Consider the following 13,692-nt stretch of genomic DNA (forward strand, 5'->3'; position numbering starts at 1 on the left):
CGATCAATTGCCTGAGGCGAACGACAAACTGGCCCGATTCACAGGAGTTTGCCCGGTCACGGGCAGTTGAGAGCCCTAGTTTCATAGCAGTACGTTTTTCACCACACTCGCTGCCCAGTACTCACCGTCCAGCGCAAAAACCTTACAGTAAGACTATGTGGTAAATAAGTTTTCCAATTTTGACAGTGTGTCGAAATATTGGCTTTTGGTTGTTGTCCATGCGGATGTTAAACTGTCCACTGAGTTTGGCAATTTAATCATAAAATAATAGTTGTTCAGCTGTAGCACCATTTTGGTGCCTAGCTGCCATGCCACCCGAAGGAAGCACGAGGGCTCAGATACTACCACATTGTCCAAGCCTAGACAGGGGAAAAGGAGAGGTTTGCAAAACGTTTCATTACTAACCGCAGCAATAACCGTTCTTCCCACTCGTCATCGGACTTGGTGCATTGTATCTCCGCATTCGTTGAACCAGAAGTCAGAGTATGAACTCCGTGGGACAGACGGTGGTACCATTTATAGAGACAATGGGCTAATAGCAGTTTGCCCAGAAGTCGACCGTTTGATGAACGTCGGTTGCACTTCCTTATGGTTTAGGGGGCCGTTGAAATTCAGTAAAGATAGTGGGTTCGCGTTCACTATTTGAACCAACGAAAGTATCTTAGCTCCATTGTCCGTCTGATTTAACCAAGCTAACATTAGAAGAACAACCTTCAAGGATGTATTTCAGGGATGTACTACGACCACTCCGGAAATTTAATCGCCTTCCGGGCGCTTTGCTGACATTTAGCGTCCAGTAGATACTGAAATATAATTGGCTTGTGTTTATCCGACTGTTAAAGCCTCACTTCCAAATCAGCAATTGTGATAAAATAAGCTGGCTTCTCCCGACTGAACAAGCAAGATAACAGTGGCACTGTTCAACTTCCTCGTAAAGTGACTACTGTCCTATGGGTGGCATTTGATCGTGCTAAGGCTAGAGCTCTCCTCGAACAAAAGCAAAGCGACTGACGACATCGCTAGCATATCCCGTAGAAACTCCACGTCTGCGTCTCGCAACCATTGTACTTTTCATTCCATATCGTTCACGCCATTTGATGCGCCTTCAGCTGTCCTAGAGGCTAGGATGGCCTGAACACAAGCTGGGCTTATTCCGAACACTTTGGGATGTCTGAAGCCAATGTCTCACTGTGCAACCGCCGTATGACTACCGGGGAAAGATATCCTACCTTTTAGGGAATCAAATATCTCGCCCGGAGTCAGAATCCACCATGTGTCTCGATCGAGATGGCTCAAGTGGTTAGAGTGCGAATTTACTGACCGGATGGTTCGAAACACGGACCGTGTTTCGAACCTGACCTTTGCCTCTCGACTTCCTTTGTCTAGGCTTGGGCAACCTGGCAGTATCCCAGCCATCGTGCTTCACTCGGGTGGCATGGAATCTAGGCGCTGAGAGGGTGTTACAGCTGAACAGTTTTTTATGTCTCGACACCAATTCGTTGTACTGGCTTCACTGTAACGGGCTAGAGGGTGGCCTTCGCCAAACTACAAGCAAGACCTTAATACCATTGTTTTCCTGAGAATCACAATGGAATGATTCGAATGGCGTCCCATCATCATCATCACGTTCACGTCTGTATACGCCTCAACTTTGGCCGTCGATTCTTACATATGGGACGAATTTTACGAATGGCTAAAGGGCGTTGTCGGTCCACTATTCTAGCTATCCTCGTTTCAGCAGTATCCGGGCCCTCGTGCTTCCCTTGGCAGCTAGGCAGCGAAAAAATGTTGCAGATGAACGATTATCATTATTGATTAGATTATTATCGATCTGTTTTATGAGACTGGTTGGATAGATATAAATCGAAGCACACTGCTCTGCTGCTCTTGTTTACTCACTTCTACCTGAAATGGAACGTGGCCATTCGGCTCGGGGTTTGCTGTTCAAGAGAAACAAAAGATTTTCTTTGTTACTTTTTTTTAACCGTTTTTCGGCGTCATTCTGGAGAGGCATTTCCTCATAACTTTTTCTTTTCTTCATTTCCAGGCGTGCGCGAATTTTCACGACGGAGGAAGCCATAGACCAGGCCATCGATCGCTGGCAAGCCTACATGCGTTCGTGTTCGGAGGCGTTAGGGGTACTTCGACAACAGTTGATCGATGCTTACGTACCCTATGCACTGGAAAAATGGAATCTTGAACGTCAACCGTCCAATCAAGCGTCTACAATTGGCTCCACTGGCGAAGGCGCAGGTGTCTCTACTACTCATCAGAGTAATCCACTAGGAGATTTATCTTTGTTGGGTGATTCTTCATTCAGCCTGGTTTTTTCGAATTCTGTTTTTAAACCGTTCGAACTAATTAGGCTGTTTGGTGGTGTGCTGTTTGATGTAGAATTTGTTGGCTAGTCGTAAAAAGTAACTCAAGTGTTCAGTGAAAGGCCTTTAATACAGGGGAACGTAGAAGAGTTCCGTAGGCAGTGCGCAACCAATGTCATACTGTTGACTTAACCAGGTTGTCTTAACTCTTATTTTTTAAAAGGGCTCTTTACCCGAGAACGTCATAAATGATAGATTCAGCTGGGTTCCAGGTGGGTCTCTCGAAAGAACCAAATTAGTTTGGAGATGAGTGTATATTCGCTAATTGCTCTTTACCTCGTTTGTTTTGGAGGCACAAGTACAAATTTTGCCATAACGGGGGGCTGACATCCAATTTCAATGCGGAAGACCACTTTACTTGGCATGTGTGTCACCGTTCCGATGATTTATAAGTGCACTTCACCACTCACCCATGCAGTTTTTCGTGAATGTTTTGAGTAAATGGATAGAAAGGGGCATTATTTATCTCTAGGATGTTGTTTTTTAAACATCTCCATTCCCGTCCTCTTCCAGACACCCAAGTTTCTGAGTTCCGGTTTTCCGTTTCGCGTGTGGGTTCCATATTATAAGTGAAGCTTCATCTACACTTTTCACCAGAAAAATTTGTGCATAGGCTGTGAAACATGGGTTCAAATACCCTATTGGTTGGCACGTTCGTTCAGCGCTTCCAACTGCTATCTGACTGTGCACTCTAATCTCTTCACTTCAGGTCTAATGCGGTCCTGATAGACCAGAGAACGGTCCTTCAGGCGTGCCAAACGCGGACAGTGCGCATACGTTAATCTGACTTTCCAACCCGTGTTACTTTGTGCACACTCGTCTAATTGCAAGGGAATGCCTAGCGTCCCGTACTGTCTAGCACTTAGCGCGACACACTGAGGTCTGCTGACTAGAAACGTTGGCCAATTCCGCTTGTAAGCTCAGTCGTTGGGTCTCGAATGCTTCTAATATTTTCGTCATGTCTCTATGTTATCTTTCATGATCCTTCGATCGGAAATATTCGTTGTCCATCAGTACATCGCTGCAACGGAACTTTCTCTGTAGAACGACGTACTTCTCACAGTTTCGTCGACGATCGAGGAATAGCTGTCGTGCTGGAAGGTACTAGCGGCTAAATGTTGGTTTGGATCGTATTGGCCTTGTGTCATGCTGTGATATGACCCAGAATGCAAACGGTCAGTTGGGTTACACGATCAGGAGATGCACATTCGACTGGAGCATAGGCTAGACCAAATGTACTCGTCTGGCGTGACGGGGTTGCAGTCGACCTTCAATAAGAGACATATGTTAAGTAGGCGACCAGATGTAGTTCATACTGACGCGTGATTTGCCTACCTACGCAACCATTACTACCACAGGTTTCTGCGTTCCTGTATGCAACTCGTCGTCAAGTAGTGTATGCTGACAGGTGCGCAACCGTTTTATCCCTGCTAGGAATAGTTGGCTGTGCACACATTACGATCTCGCAGTGAATTTGAATGCGCAACCTACTAACAGAAGCTGAACAGGCAGTCTAGCTGCCATGCTGACCGAAGTAGGGCTGGGATACTGTCAGGTTGCCCAAGCTTAGACAAGGCAAATCGTGAGGCAGAGGCCGGATTCGAACCACAGGCCTTCCGTTTAAGTAAATCCGCACTCTAACCACTGAACCATCTTCCCCCCTCCCCCGAACATGCATCCACTCAACTATGAGTGACCGATCACCAGTATGATCGATTATACATAGCGATAATCATCCTTCAGTCGTGAAGTAAAGCGAAACTTCGCGTGCTATTCAGTAATCTGAGCTCATACTCAGATTCGTTCTGAATTACCGTTTTCTTTCTTGAGAGTCCGGCCCTCCAAATTTGACGGTACACTTATTGACCTACCGATAAAAAAAATCGTGTGACTTCTCGGATGATCCCCCTCAGCTTCAACGTACACTACACAACTTTTAGTTCAGGTTTGCTGACCTAGCCATTTTTAAGACCACTTACTGATCCACCATGTTGGAGTTCTGAGGCCATATTTAAAGATTATCGCATTACCCAATGCTTTAGAACTCATACACAAACCCGCTGAGTTCATTTAAGTACCAGAGAACCGTCTTAATGGCAATAGGTTCTTGGCGTATACCCCCTTGACTTCTGGATTGTGGCTTCCGTCTTTGGTTTGGCCTTCCTCAGTTGCTTTCACCTGATTAAGCCTGCTTATCGGAGTACGTCATCTGCTTGGTGTCATAAGCGACCGGATACATGGTTCTGTATATCCGATAGGTTTCGCTGCTTTTTCAGAAATTTTCCGTTTTTCCTAGATGCAGTCCTATTCGCCGAAAAATATCTCAGCACCGGATGTCAGAATAGCGTAGCATCTGATCTGATATGAAATGACTGAAATGATAGTTGCACTTGATGTTTTTTTTTTCATCTGAACCATTTCATTGTACATTGTTCGCCCTCATCAATCTTTTAATTTCGGTAGAAACCAACCAGTAGTAGATAACTCCTATTGAATTCCCTACTTTGATGTTATTCACAGCCCCTCTCACGGCCCGAAAGAACAAAGCTCTCCGGAACATGCTACGTCATTCTGTAAAGGTAAATCGGTATGATCTATTTGAGCTCTATTTGAGCCATCTTGGAAGCTGATAGTGCGCTTACTTTTAACCCATACATCGCTCACTGTTGCTATCTGACTTTTCTCCACTTTATGGTATCTTTTGTGCTCTGTAAACTTTTTTCCTGAGTAATGCATTACTTATGGTGCAGACCTTTGCGTTATAGCATTTTGGATGATCCTAGAGATGGGAAGTTCTATGCGAAATAAGTGCACTGTGAATCATCATTGTACTTGCACTTTTTTCAGCAAAATAACTTCATCTTCGCTCACCTTTCAAGGGGGGATTGCATGCCCTAACCAACACAGTAAAGTTCTTTACGACGACCTTTCCAGTCCACGGTGACCACTTTTGATTGGTTTTCAAATGTCCTCACGTGACCCCGCTCAGCTGTAGCACCCTTTTGGTGTCTAGCTGCCATGCCACCCGAAGGAAGCACGAGGGCTGAGATAATGCCAGGTTACCCAAGCCTAGACAGGGGAAGTCGAGAGGCAGAGGTCGAGTTCGAATGACGGATCTTCCGGTCGGTAAATGCGCGCTCTAACCATCTCTAGCCATCTCGCCCACGTGCCCCCACAAAAACTTGTTCTTACGTCACTATGAGCAACCGTGAGGAGTAGTACTTGAACAAGATTAACGAACCGAACGACTGTATTTGATTGCCTGTCGACGAAGTTACTGGAGGGTGGGTTGCTTTTTCAGTTCACTTCCTCTAACTTATTGAGCAGTTTCTTTGGTGAGGCATACCGTGATTTAGAAGGCACTGTCACTGATCAGGTTTATCTGCCCTCCAAGTTTCTGTCGTTTTGCTCCGTTTCAGTAAAAAGTTGTGCTGTATCTGCGTGTTCCGCTTTATTACGTTACCTGATCGGACGGTGTCAGTCTTGTTGGAATGGATCTACTCGTTGGATCAAAAAGATTGCGCGATTAGAACAAATGATTTGGTTGTGGGTTCGAGGATTCTGGACCACCTTACGTATACTGCACCTACCATTAATAGAATCCCCTATATCCTCGGCTGCGGCAATTCTTTACCGATGCCATATCAAATTCAGTTCTCTCTATGCTCATTGCTCTTTATTTATGCTTTCTGATGTGATCGCAATTTCATACATAGAGAAGAGTTAAGCTTCGTAATTTGGTGTAGTCCTTCTGATCCTGGGCGGAGCTGTTTGCAAATCACCACTTGGAGACAGCTGAAATGACTGTTCTTTTTAGATCTCTTACTTCGCTCGCTAGGTGTTTTTCTGCCCCTCCACCTTTGGCATTGGTTGCCGAACAGTTTCCATGTTGAACTTCGTACTCTTTTCTCGTTATCTGCGTAGCCTTTTCCTATAAACAACACGTCATACGTGCTCGACGTCATTGATTTATGCGATCTGAGAAAACTCTGGGAATCGGGCATTTCCTTCGCCCTGTAGCCTGAAGACCATCTTTCCTGTCTGATAGGATTGCCATCCTGGGTCATCTCATTCGTTATTTATCGCACTCTAACCCGACTTCAACCCGGCGTATCCAAATGTTATTCTCAATGTACTTCCTTCTCCCAGGTGGCCAATCAGAGACATTTGGCTTGTGTATCCAAATTCGCTATCGTGAGCAGTCGGCTTGCCAAATGGCGTAAACCAACGGCCAGTCAACGCTGCCAGTACCGTGATCCGACCACAACAACTTGGGAAAAACCTTGTGGGAATTTATGCATTCCGCTACTTCCGGTCTGTGCTGCCCATGTGGTTCAACTAAAGCCAGCGCCGTCTGTAGAAAGTCTCTCCGATAAACCTGTCGATGTGGTCAATGGATGTTACCAATTAGATCCCAACTCGGAAACAAAACCACTGAGTGTCAGTCCGCAGAGTCCCACTGACGGTGGTCATTCATGCGCACCCGACCTCATTCCCCCAGCTCGAAGCACACGCAGTGTTAAACCATCTCCATCCGACTCGCTACCCATCAGTCCACCTTCTTCGACCACTCCAACTCTGCAGCTTCCCCAGCAGGTTGGTAACCTTTCAACAGCTCTGTGGCCACATTATCGTTAGACACCGCACTTTCTCTCTGACATGATTGGGTTTTAGAATGGTTGCTCAGTACAGGATGACGTACATCTTCGCCTGTGCTAACAGTGCTGGATTTATGCACCAATTTATCAGCTCGCGCCTGCAATGCGCAGCTACCTCCCCCTCCCCCCAAATCATTGTTGAACGAAACTGCGGCAGCTACAACCACTGTACGACGAGTACGCGGTTATTACAGCTGACAATGATGATGATGATGACGTCTTCGCCTCCTCTTGTCACTGCTCCCGGCTGGTGTCCAAAACTAGTGCTCATTTTGTTAGACGAAAAACGCCATGAAAGTGCATTCGGCTGCAAGCCCAACTTTTCCGGAATCGTTTGAACTGCATTTTCGTGCTTAGCACAGCCTTTTGTTAGAATACGGTACCTTCTTTGGTGTTTTCACACTCAACCTTGAGAAGCAAGCAAACTGAACCTAACTGACTCACGATTCAATTGGGCACGAACGTCCAGTTCCCCTAAGCATATAGTAGTGCCGGGTTGTATATGCATTTTGTGGTGAATGTCTGGGGCTAGGATGTTCGTGATAGACACGCCTTGATAGGCTCAAATGGAGTGCACAACAGTGGCTGAGCTTTTGTATGCCTGGTTTTCGAAGAGTGCATTTGCCGTCTAAAAAAAGTCAGCACTGTTTACGCTACTGTTGATCAAGTCTTGATGGATACTTCCCGAGAAGATAGTTAGTTCATCCTCCGTAGGCTGTTTGATGACTGTCACGTTAAGTTATGTTGTGTAATGCAGCAGGACACCCTCAAGGCCATATGTTGGGCCGACTTCAAGTATAGTGTTATCATGGTCACTAAACTGTTCAGTTCCAGTAAGACTGGTGTGAATTCATTCAGCTGTTCATAGAATTGCGTGCACTTGGTCAGTATCTTTGTGGTTATTGCTCTCCACCATGTCGGTCAAGGAAGGCTACCCCCTCATGTGCAGGAGGAACCCCTTGTTGTCCTGATCTCATCACCAAATAATGCCTGTCAGTTTTTCAGCTGACCTCTCAGCATCGGATGCGAGAATGTTTTTGGCTCAAAATGTGCTTCATCAAGGTACCTCAAAAAATATGCACATTCAGCTCGTAATCAACATATTTTCCACAAATAGCCAGCGAAAGGTCCTTACGAAGCGCCGTAGCTCCTACTGGGGAAGGCTGCTTAGGTGTGATATATTCAACCCACTTAATTCACCTATCGACACGTTCTAGCAGAAGTAACTTTTCACAGGAATGGCTCCATTTCCTAATTTCGTTTACCACGCATGTGGTTCGGGTACATTTAATAACTGGACACAAACCAGTGTGGTTATTCGAACGAATATGAACGGATTGTACTCAGATTTTCCGTCTTAATTCCCTCTAGATTTGGGTCCCATAAGACAGAATGTTGACCAATAACAATTAGTCCTACAATTCAATTGCGTTACAGACATTTAGGAAAGAATACCTTGGTGATAACAAACACTTTTGCCCTGTCTTTTTTATGCATCGCTCTGAGTTACTTTACACTAATGTCGGCGAACACATGTGGTGAGGCATACAGGCCCGTAGGGTATACTTTCCCACAGGTTGCCGTCGGCTATTGAGTGATGCATTGTACTAAAACGTACCATTTGGTACACTTGGGTGTCAGGTTTGTTATGGGATAGCCAGAAGATTCTGACTCATGCGATCAACCTGTGATTAAAGTAGATCCCCTACTGAGACCCCCACTATCCATTTCACGCTTGGGGCCCACCAGGCACGCTCGGTCCAGCGAAACCTGTGCTGGTAAGCACTCACTTGGCGCTTACAAAAGATTCAAACGCAACACGTTTTATAATATTAGAATTATGTCGATTATTGTTAGCTGTTGTAGGTGAGAGATTCAGTTGAATTTCAGTTGATTATCCTGTTATGATTAGCTTACTAGGCACTTCTGTCCTCCTACCAATAGAATCGTTCGTCAGGGTTTCCATCCCCCTTCATTGCTGTATCATCCCTTGAGAAAAGTGGACCCTTGGTTACATTGAACACGTGTTCGGCATCTATGCTGTTTTACCCCAAGTTATCACTCAAGCAGCGAATAACTCGGAATGCTCAGTGTGGAATGGCACCCGGTCCCGTCCTTGTCCGGCATGTGTTCCTCGAATATTCAAAGAAATTGGAGTGCTAGTGTCAGTGAAGTACCAGTGCAAAGTTCGAACGTATGTATATATATGCATATATATGCTTAAACACCGCCTCGGCGGTTTCTCGAAAGGGCCTATTCAGTGGTACTTCTCGTATTCACTCGAACCACGACTGCGCAATAGTAAGCAGACTAGGGGCGCGTCTTCTAACATCCAGTTCAGTCGACCTCATACCGCTTGTACCAGGGTTCAAAGACCGCATTATCACCGGGTGCCTAGTTGAAGTTGCTGACTGAGTGTCTCAGTTTGTTTGACGATGATACCGATGAACGGTCGCTTGAGACTGTTTGTTTACTCACTGTACTGTCAATTCGAGACCGTTCGGAAATTACTCGTAGTTGTGTGCGTGAGATTGGAATATCGCCAAACCTGTTGTGATTTGCGTTTAGCTGTTCCCCAAGCCAGCCTGAACGAGAAAGTCAGAGTGCAATGAAGCTAGCTGGCTTGGTGCCGGATGTACCCCTGTACAAATGTGACACAGCGCAGCAACCAATATAGCTAAGGAAACGATTGCTGGGTTGAAAGGCATTCGTATTGCAAACGGTCAGTAAAAGTAGACCACGGTGTGGGCCGATTGGCCACATGGATACCTTGAAACCAATCCCGCCAAGGCCCATTGTTATGTTATCAATGGTCAACCAGTGGGTTCTGCCTGTTAGGGTATCTTCTAGTCGGCATGTCGGACATGACGAACCACTCGACCTTATAACACCGGTCCGAACGGGCAGAATCAACCCCCCCATTTTGGACGAGTAGCTGATTTGTTACCAGATCCGTATTGCTATTCCGACGTTCCATTAATACATATGCATTGCTTGAAGGCGCCGATGATCAAGGACAAACATGCACTCTTTTCTTGTCTTCAACGCACTATGGTTCTACAGCCATGAGGTAACTAAAGATGCACAGCTTACGTGGCCCTGTTTTGCAGGGGGTTGAATTCCATTGTCTGTAGAGGCTTTGTGACACTCTTATTCCGAGTACCGGGCAACACGCATTCAGCAGCAAAGCCAGTCTGACCTGAGGCCTAAATTTAATCACTGCTGTATCTTTCTACCCCTTTTTCGTTCGAATGCAGTATCTGTTTCGGCCATGTGGTGGTGCGTTCGGTCAACCTTGTAACAAACCTGTCATCGCATGGACTCCGTACACACGTTGTCCGCGGCACACATTCACGGTCCCTCCTCCAGAAGAGACATCCCCACGTACAGATTCACTCACGGAAACCTCTGATCTCTACACTGTACTACATGAAGCCCTTCAATCCAGACCGGCTAAGTTGGAACCGAATGGATTGTGAGGTTGCTGAAATGGGCAGACGTTTTCACCATATCGCTCTGTCAATATAACTCTGTGTAAACATAGCCGTTTTCCGCACATGTACTTGTTCTGTCTTGGTCTGTGCCTGTTTACGTGTTAATAGCACTGTTGTTGATGATAATGTGCCGTTCCAGTCTGGATCATATTGCGACATTAGCATTTCATAGGACACTACAGTTGAAGTTTGTATTGATACCGCATTAGGTCGACAGCGAACTCTGCATGTTGTGCCAAGTTTACCACTTTACAACGAAACATGGCTGCTTGCCTTATGGACCATCGTTCGACAGAGGTCATTCGTTTGTGAAATTTTTCGAGACAGGGGTTTCGTGTCTAGGTTTCACCTTCATCTGAGTCCTCTCGTTAGACTCTGTCCTTAAAAACCGTATTTCGTACTCATCTGACACACTTACTGGAGGAAGTTGTTTGGTTGCTTACTGTTATCCTTGGCTCAAGGGAATTACGTGTGATAGTCCACCGGTAATATTCAGAACTAGTGTTATGGATTGCTGTAGGAACAGACCCCCCGTTGGTCCATCTGACCGGATAGCTCTTTTCTCGCTGAATCTATTTACTATACAGTTCCTTTGGTTGTGTTTGCAACACGGCATACAGTTACAAGGTCATTTCATCGCCTTCTTTTGGGTTGGTACTATACTGATTCACCTCCTTCGTACGAGTCCGCCCAGTGCGGTTGTTTTGGCCTTATTTTCTGTCGTCCGGTCTGTTCACTTTCCACGCAGCGAAATGATGTCGTACCGTAGTGATATGGAGGCAGCCGATGATGATGCCTAACTGTTGAGGACTAATTCGAGAGGTTTCCACGTGACAGTTGCTGTTCGCCATCCGACCTGTAAAGTGGCAAAATATAACTTCACCGGGACCGCGGGCAACAGGGACATCGACTTGTGATCCCCTGTGGTGAGTATCACTTGGCAGCAACGTCACTGAAGGACACCGTTCATCATCATCATCACTGTCAACTGTAAGAACCACGTACCTATCGTACAGTGGTTTTAGCCTCCACAATTTCGTTCACGGATGATTCGGGGAGGTGGGATAAACAGCTGCGCATGAGAGGCGGGAGCTCATAAATTCGCGCGTAAATACAGAACTGTCAAGTGGGTGAATCGTGAAGGGATCTATGCATTGAAGGCATTGAGGACGCGACTGGGCCATGTCTGACAATGTCCCTAACCACTGGTGTGGCCGGTCTCGGGGTCCCCATCCAGGAAGACGGCAATGACCAGCGCAGCTGAGTTTGCTGGCTTCTATACTTCCGTGCCAAGTCACTGTTTGACGCCTATAGCTCTTCCATCCTTCACGTGGTTGTGCGAAAAGAGCCCTTCGAGGAAGTCGATTGACTGGTATACGCACACCATGGCCAACCCAGCGTTAACCCATGCGGTGTGATCAGTTCATCTGTCGAGGATGAATTATTTCTCCCGAAATTCAGCATTGCTGATCCGATGTTCCCAACAGATTTTGGCAATGCTCCGAAGACATAGATGGTCAAACACTGAAAGTCCTTTGACGTCCTCGGCGCGCAGCTGCCAGGTTTTCGGTCCGTACAGCAATTCGGAGTGCAAGAGAGTAGGACCGATGCTACACTAGTGTACAGCTATGCGGGTTTGTTTAACCGAACACCCATTCACTCAAGCCGAACAGTAATTGACAGCATAAATACCGTTGACGTTAGTTCTTAGCCGTGCCTCGCAGCGTTTCCAACCAAGCATAGGAAGAGTCCAGTAGGCACAACCCTGAAATCTGGATTGAACGCAGATTTCGGGTACTTGTCACCTGCTTTTCTACCAAACCACCACGCCTTGACTAACTCCTCCCTTCAGGCACACTGAGTTCAGTACTGAGGGGAACATATGCCAGAAAACTATAATGCAGCATGCGTAGCGTTGGGGGCAAGATGGCTCAAATGGTTAGAGCGCGAATTTACTGGCCAGAAGGCCCGTTGTTCGAGCCTAAGATCTGCCTCTCGACATCCCCTGTCTAGGCTTGGGCAACCTGGCAGTATCCCAGCCCTTGTGCTTCCTTCGAGTGACATGGCGGCTAGGCACCGAAAGGGTGTTACATCTGAATGATTATGTTATTATTAATCGTAGCGTGCTTCCGGGACACCACATCTTTTACTGCCGCTGACCTATTCTGAAAATGTGTAGTTCCTTTGTCTTTTCTTAAAGTAGATTCTTGACCTCACAAGGCCGCCATCCAATACCTGTTATGTGATTTTGTTCAGTAGCCCGATTGCGACAACTGTGTTTATCCTACTAATCGCCAGATTCCGAATGTACGACGGCTTACATGGAATGAGTTGTTTGTGTTCTTGTTTAATACCAGATCAACTTTAGTTTTTTCTGATGCGGTTTTCGTTGACGTCCGACAGAAGCACACAAAGGTGAAATTCGTGTCCGGGGACCGTAACAAGATGAAGCCAAGAGCATACATCTGACGACCGGTGACATCAAAAGACTCCCAGGGATACCTGCCTGTACCATCTAATGGCCAATGTGTTCGATAATTAATCAGTTGTGTGATCGACTTCGAGATGATTCCGTATATTGTCGGTACACTATGCGCTTCATACTTGTGACAGCCTCGTTAAGTTTTTGCATTTTGTTGACAAATATAACTTGTATAGTTTGTAATCAACGTGTTCGCTTCACTTTGCCTACCTTGGCAGGACTTGAGGAATGTCTATAAACCCGGTGACATTCTGTCCTGACGATGTGTTTATAGTCGCCGCTCGGCGTAGCCCTATCGGTCGCAAAGCAGGAAGTCTTTCTGGTTTAGCTGCTCACCAACTCGGTGGGCAGGTTATTACTTCTGTTCTCGAGGATGCCGTCCAAGCAGCATCTCCCGCAACGCTAACAAAGGAACGCCTAATTCAGTCCTTAGATGAAGTGATCATCGGTCAGGTTTTCACGGCGGCCGCTGGACAAAATCCAGCCAGACAGGCTGCCGTGCTTGCAGGTTGGTCCCTACATTTTTTGTGTTGATCATCCACTTCATAAGTTTAATCATGGTTACATGCTCCATGATAAATGATGTCATTTTTAAAGAAACATTTCCTGGTGTTTTCCAACATTTGCACAGGGATCTCCATACAACTGTAGTTCTCTTGTTCTCTTTCCCCCCCCCCCCC

The 13,692-nt window shown here is 46.2% G+C and overlaps 3 protein-coding genes across 3 annotated transcripts in view; 1 reads left to right on the top strand and 2 right to left on the bottom strand.

Moving 5' to 3' along the window:
• Positions 1–2,861: 2,861 nt before the first annotated feature.
• T265_09777 (hypothetical protein) lies at positions 2,862–5,398 on the bottom strand (the record flags this gene model as incomplete). The annotated part of the gene is made up of 2 exons (XM_009175951.1): positions 2,862–2,992; positions 5,278–5,398. 2 exons carry the CDS (start codon positions 5,396–5,398, stop codon positions 2,862–2,864), a joined length of 252 nt encoding a protein of 83 aa, XP_009174215.1.
• A 6,172-nt stretch (positions 5,399–11,570) lies between these two features.
• The window catches only part of T265_09779 (hypothetical protein), a gene marked incomplete at both ends in the record, with an annotated part of 5,702 nt that continues 3,580 nt past the window's right edge, over positions 11,571–13,692 (bottom strand). Inside the window, 3 exons of the mRNA XM_009175953.1 lie at positions 11,571–11,880; positions 11,915–12,156; positions 12,487–12,623. Coding sequence (XP_009174217.1) covers positions 11,571–11,880; positions 11,915–12,156; positions 12,487–12,623 — 689 coding nt within the window. The remainder of the gene's footprint in view (positions 11,881–11,914; positions 12,157–12,486; positions 12,624–13,692) is intronic.
• Positions 12,766–13,692, top strand: part of T265_09778 (hypothetical protein) — a gene marked incomplete at both ends in the record, with an annotated part of 6,685 nt that continues 5,758 nt past the window's right edge. The window contains one exon of the mRNA XM_009175952.1: positions 12,766–13,520. Within this exon, the coding sequence (XP_009174216.1) occupies positions 13,241–13,520 (280 nt within the window). The remainder of the gene's footprint in view (positions 13,521–13,692) is intronic.

This window comes from Opisthorchis viverrini (genome assembly GCF_000715545.1).
Source record: "Opisthorchis viverrini unplaced genomic scaffold opera_v5_302, whole genome shotgun sequence".
Classification (NCBI taxonomy): Eukaryota; Metazoa; Platyhelminthes; class Trematoda; order Opisthorchiida; family Opisthorchiidae; genus Opisthorchis; species Opisthorchis viverrini.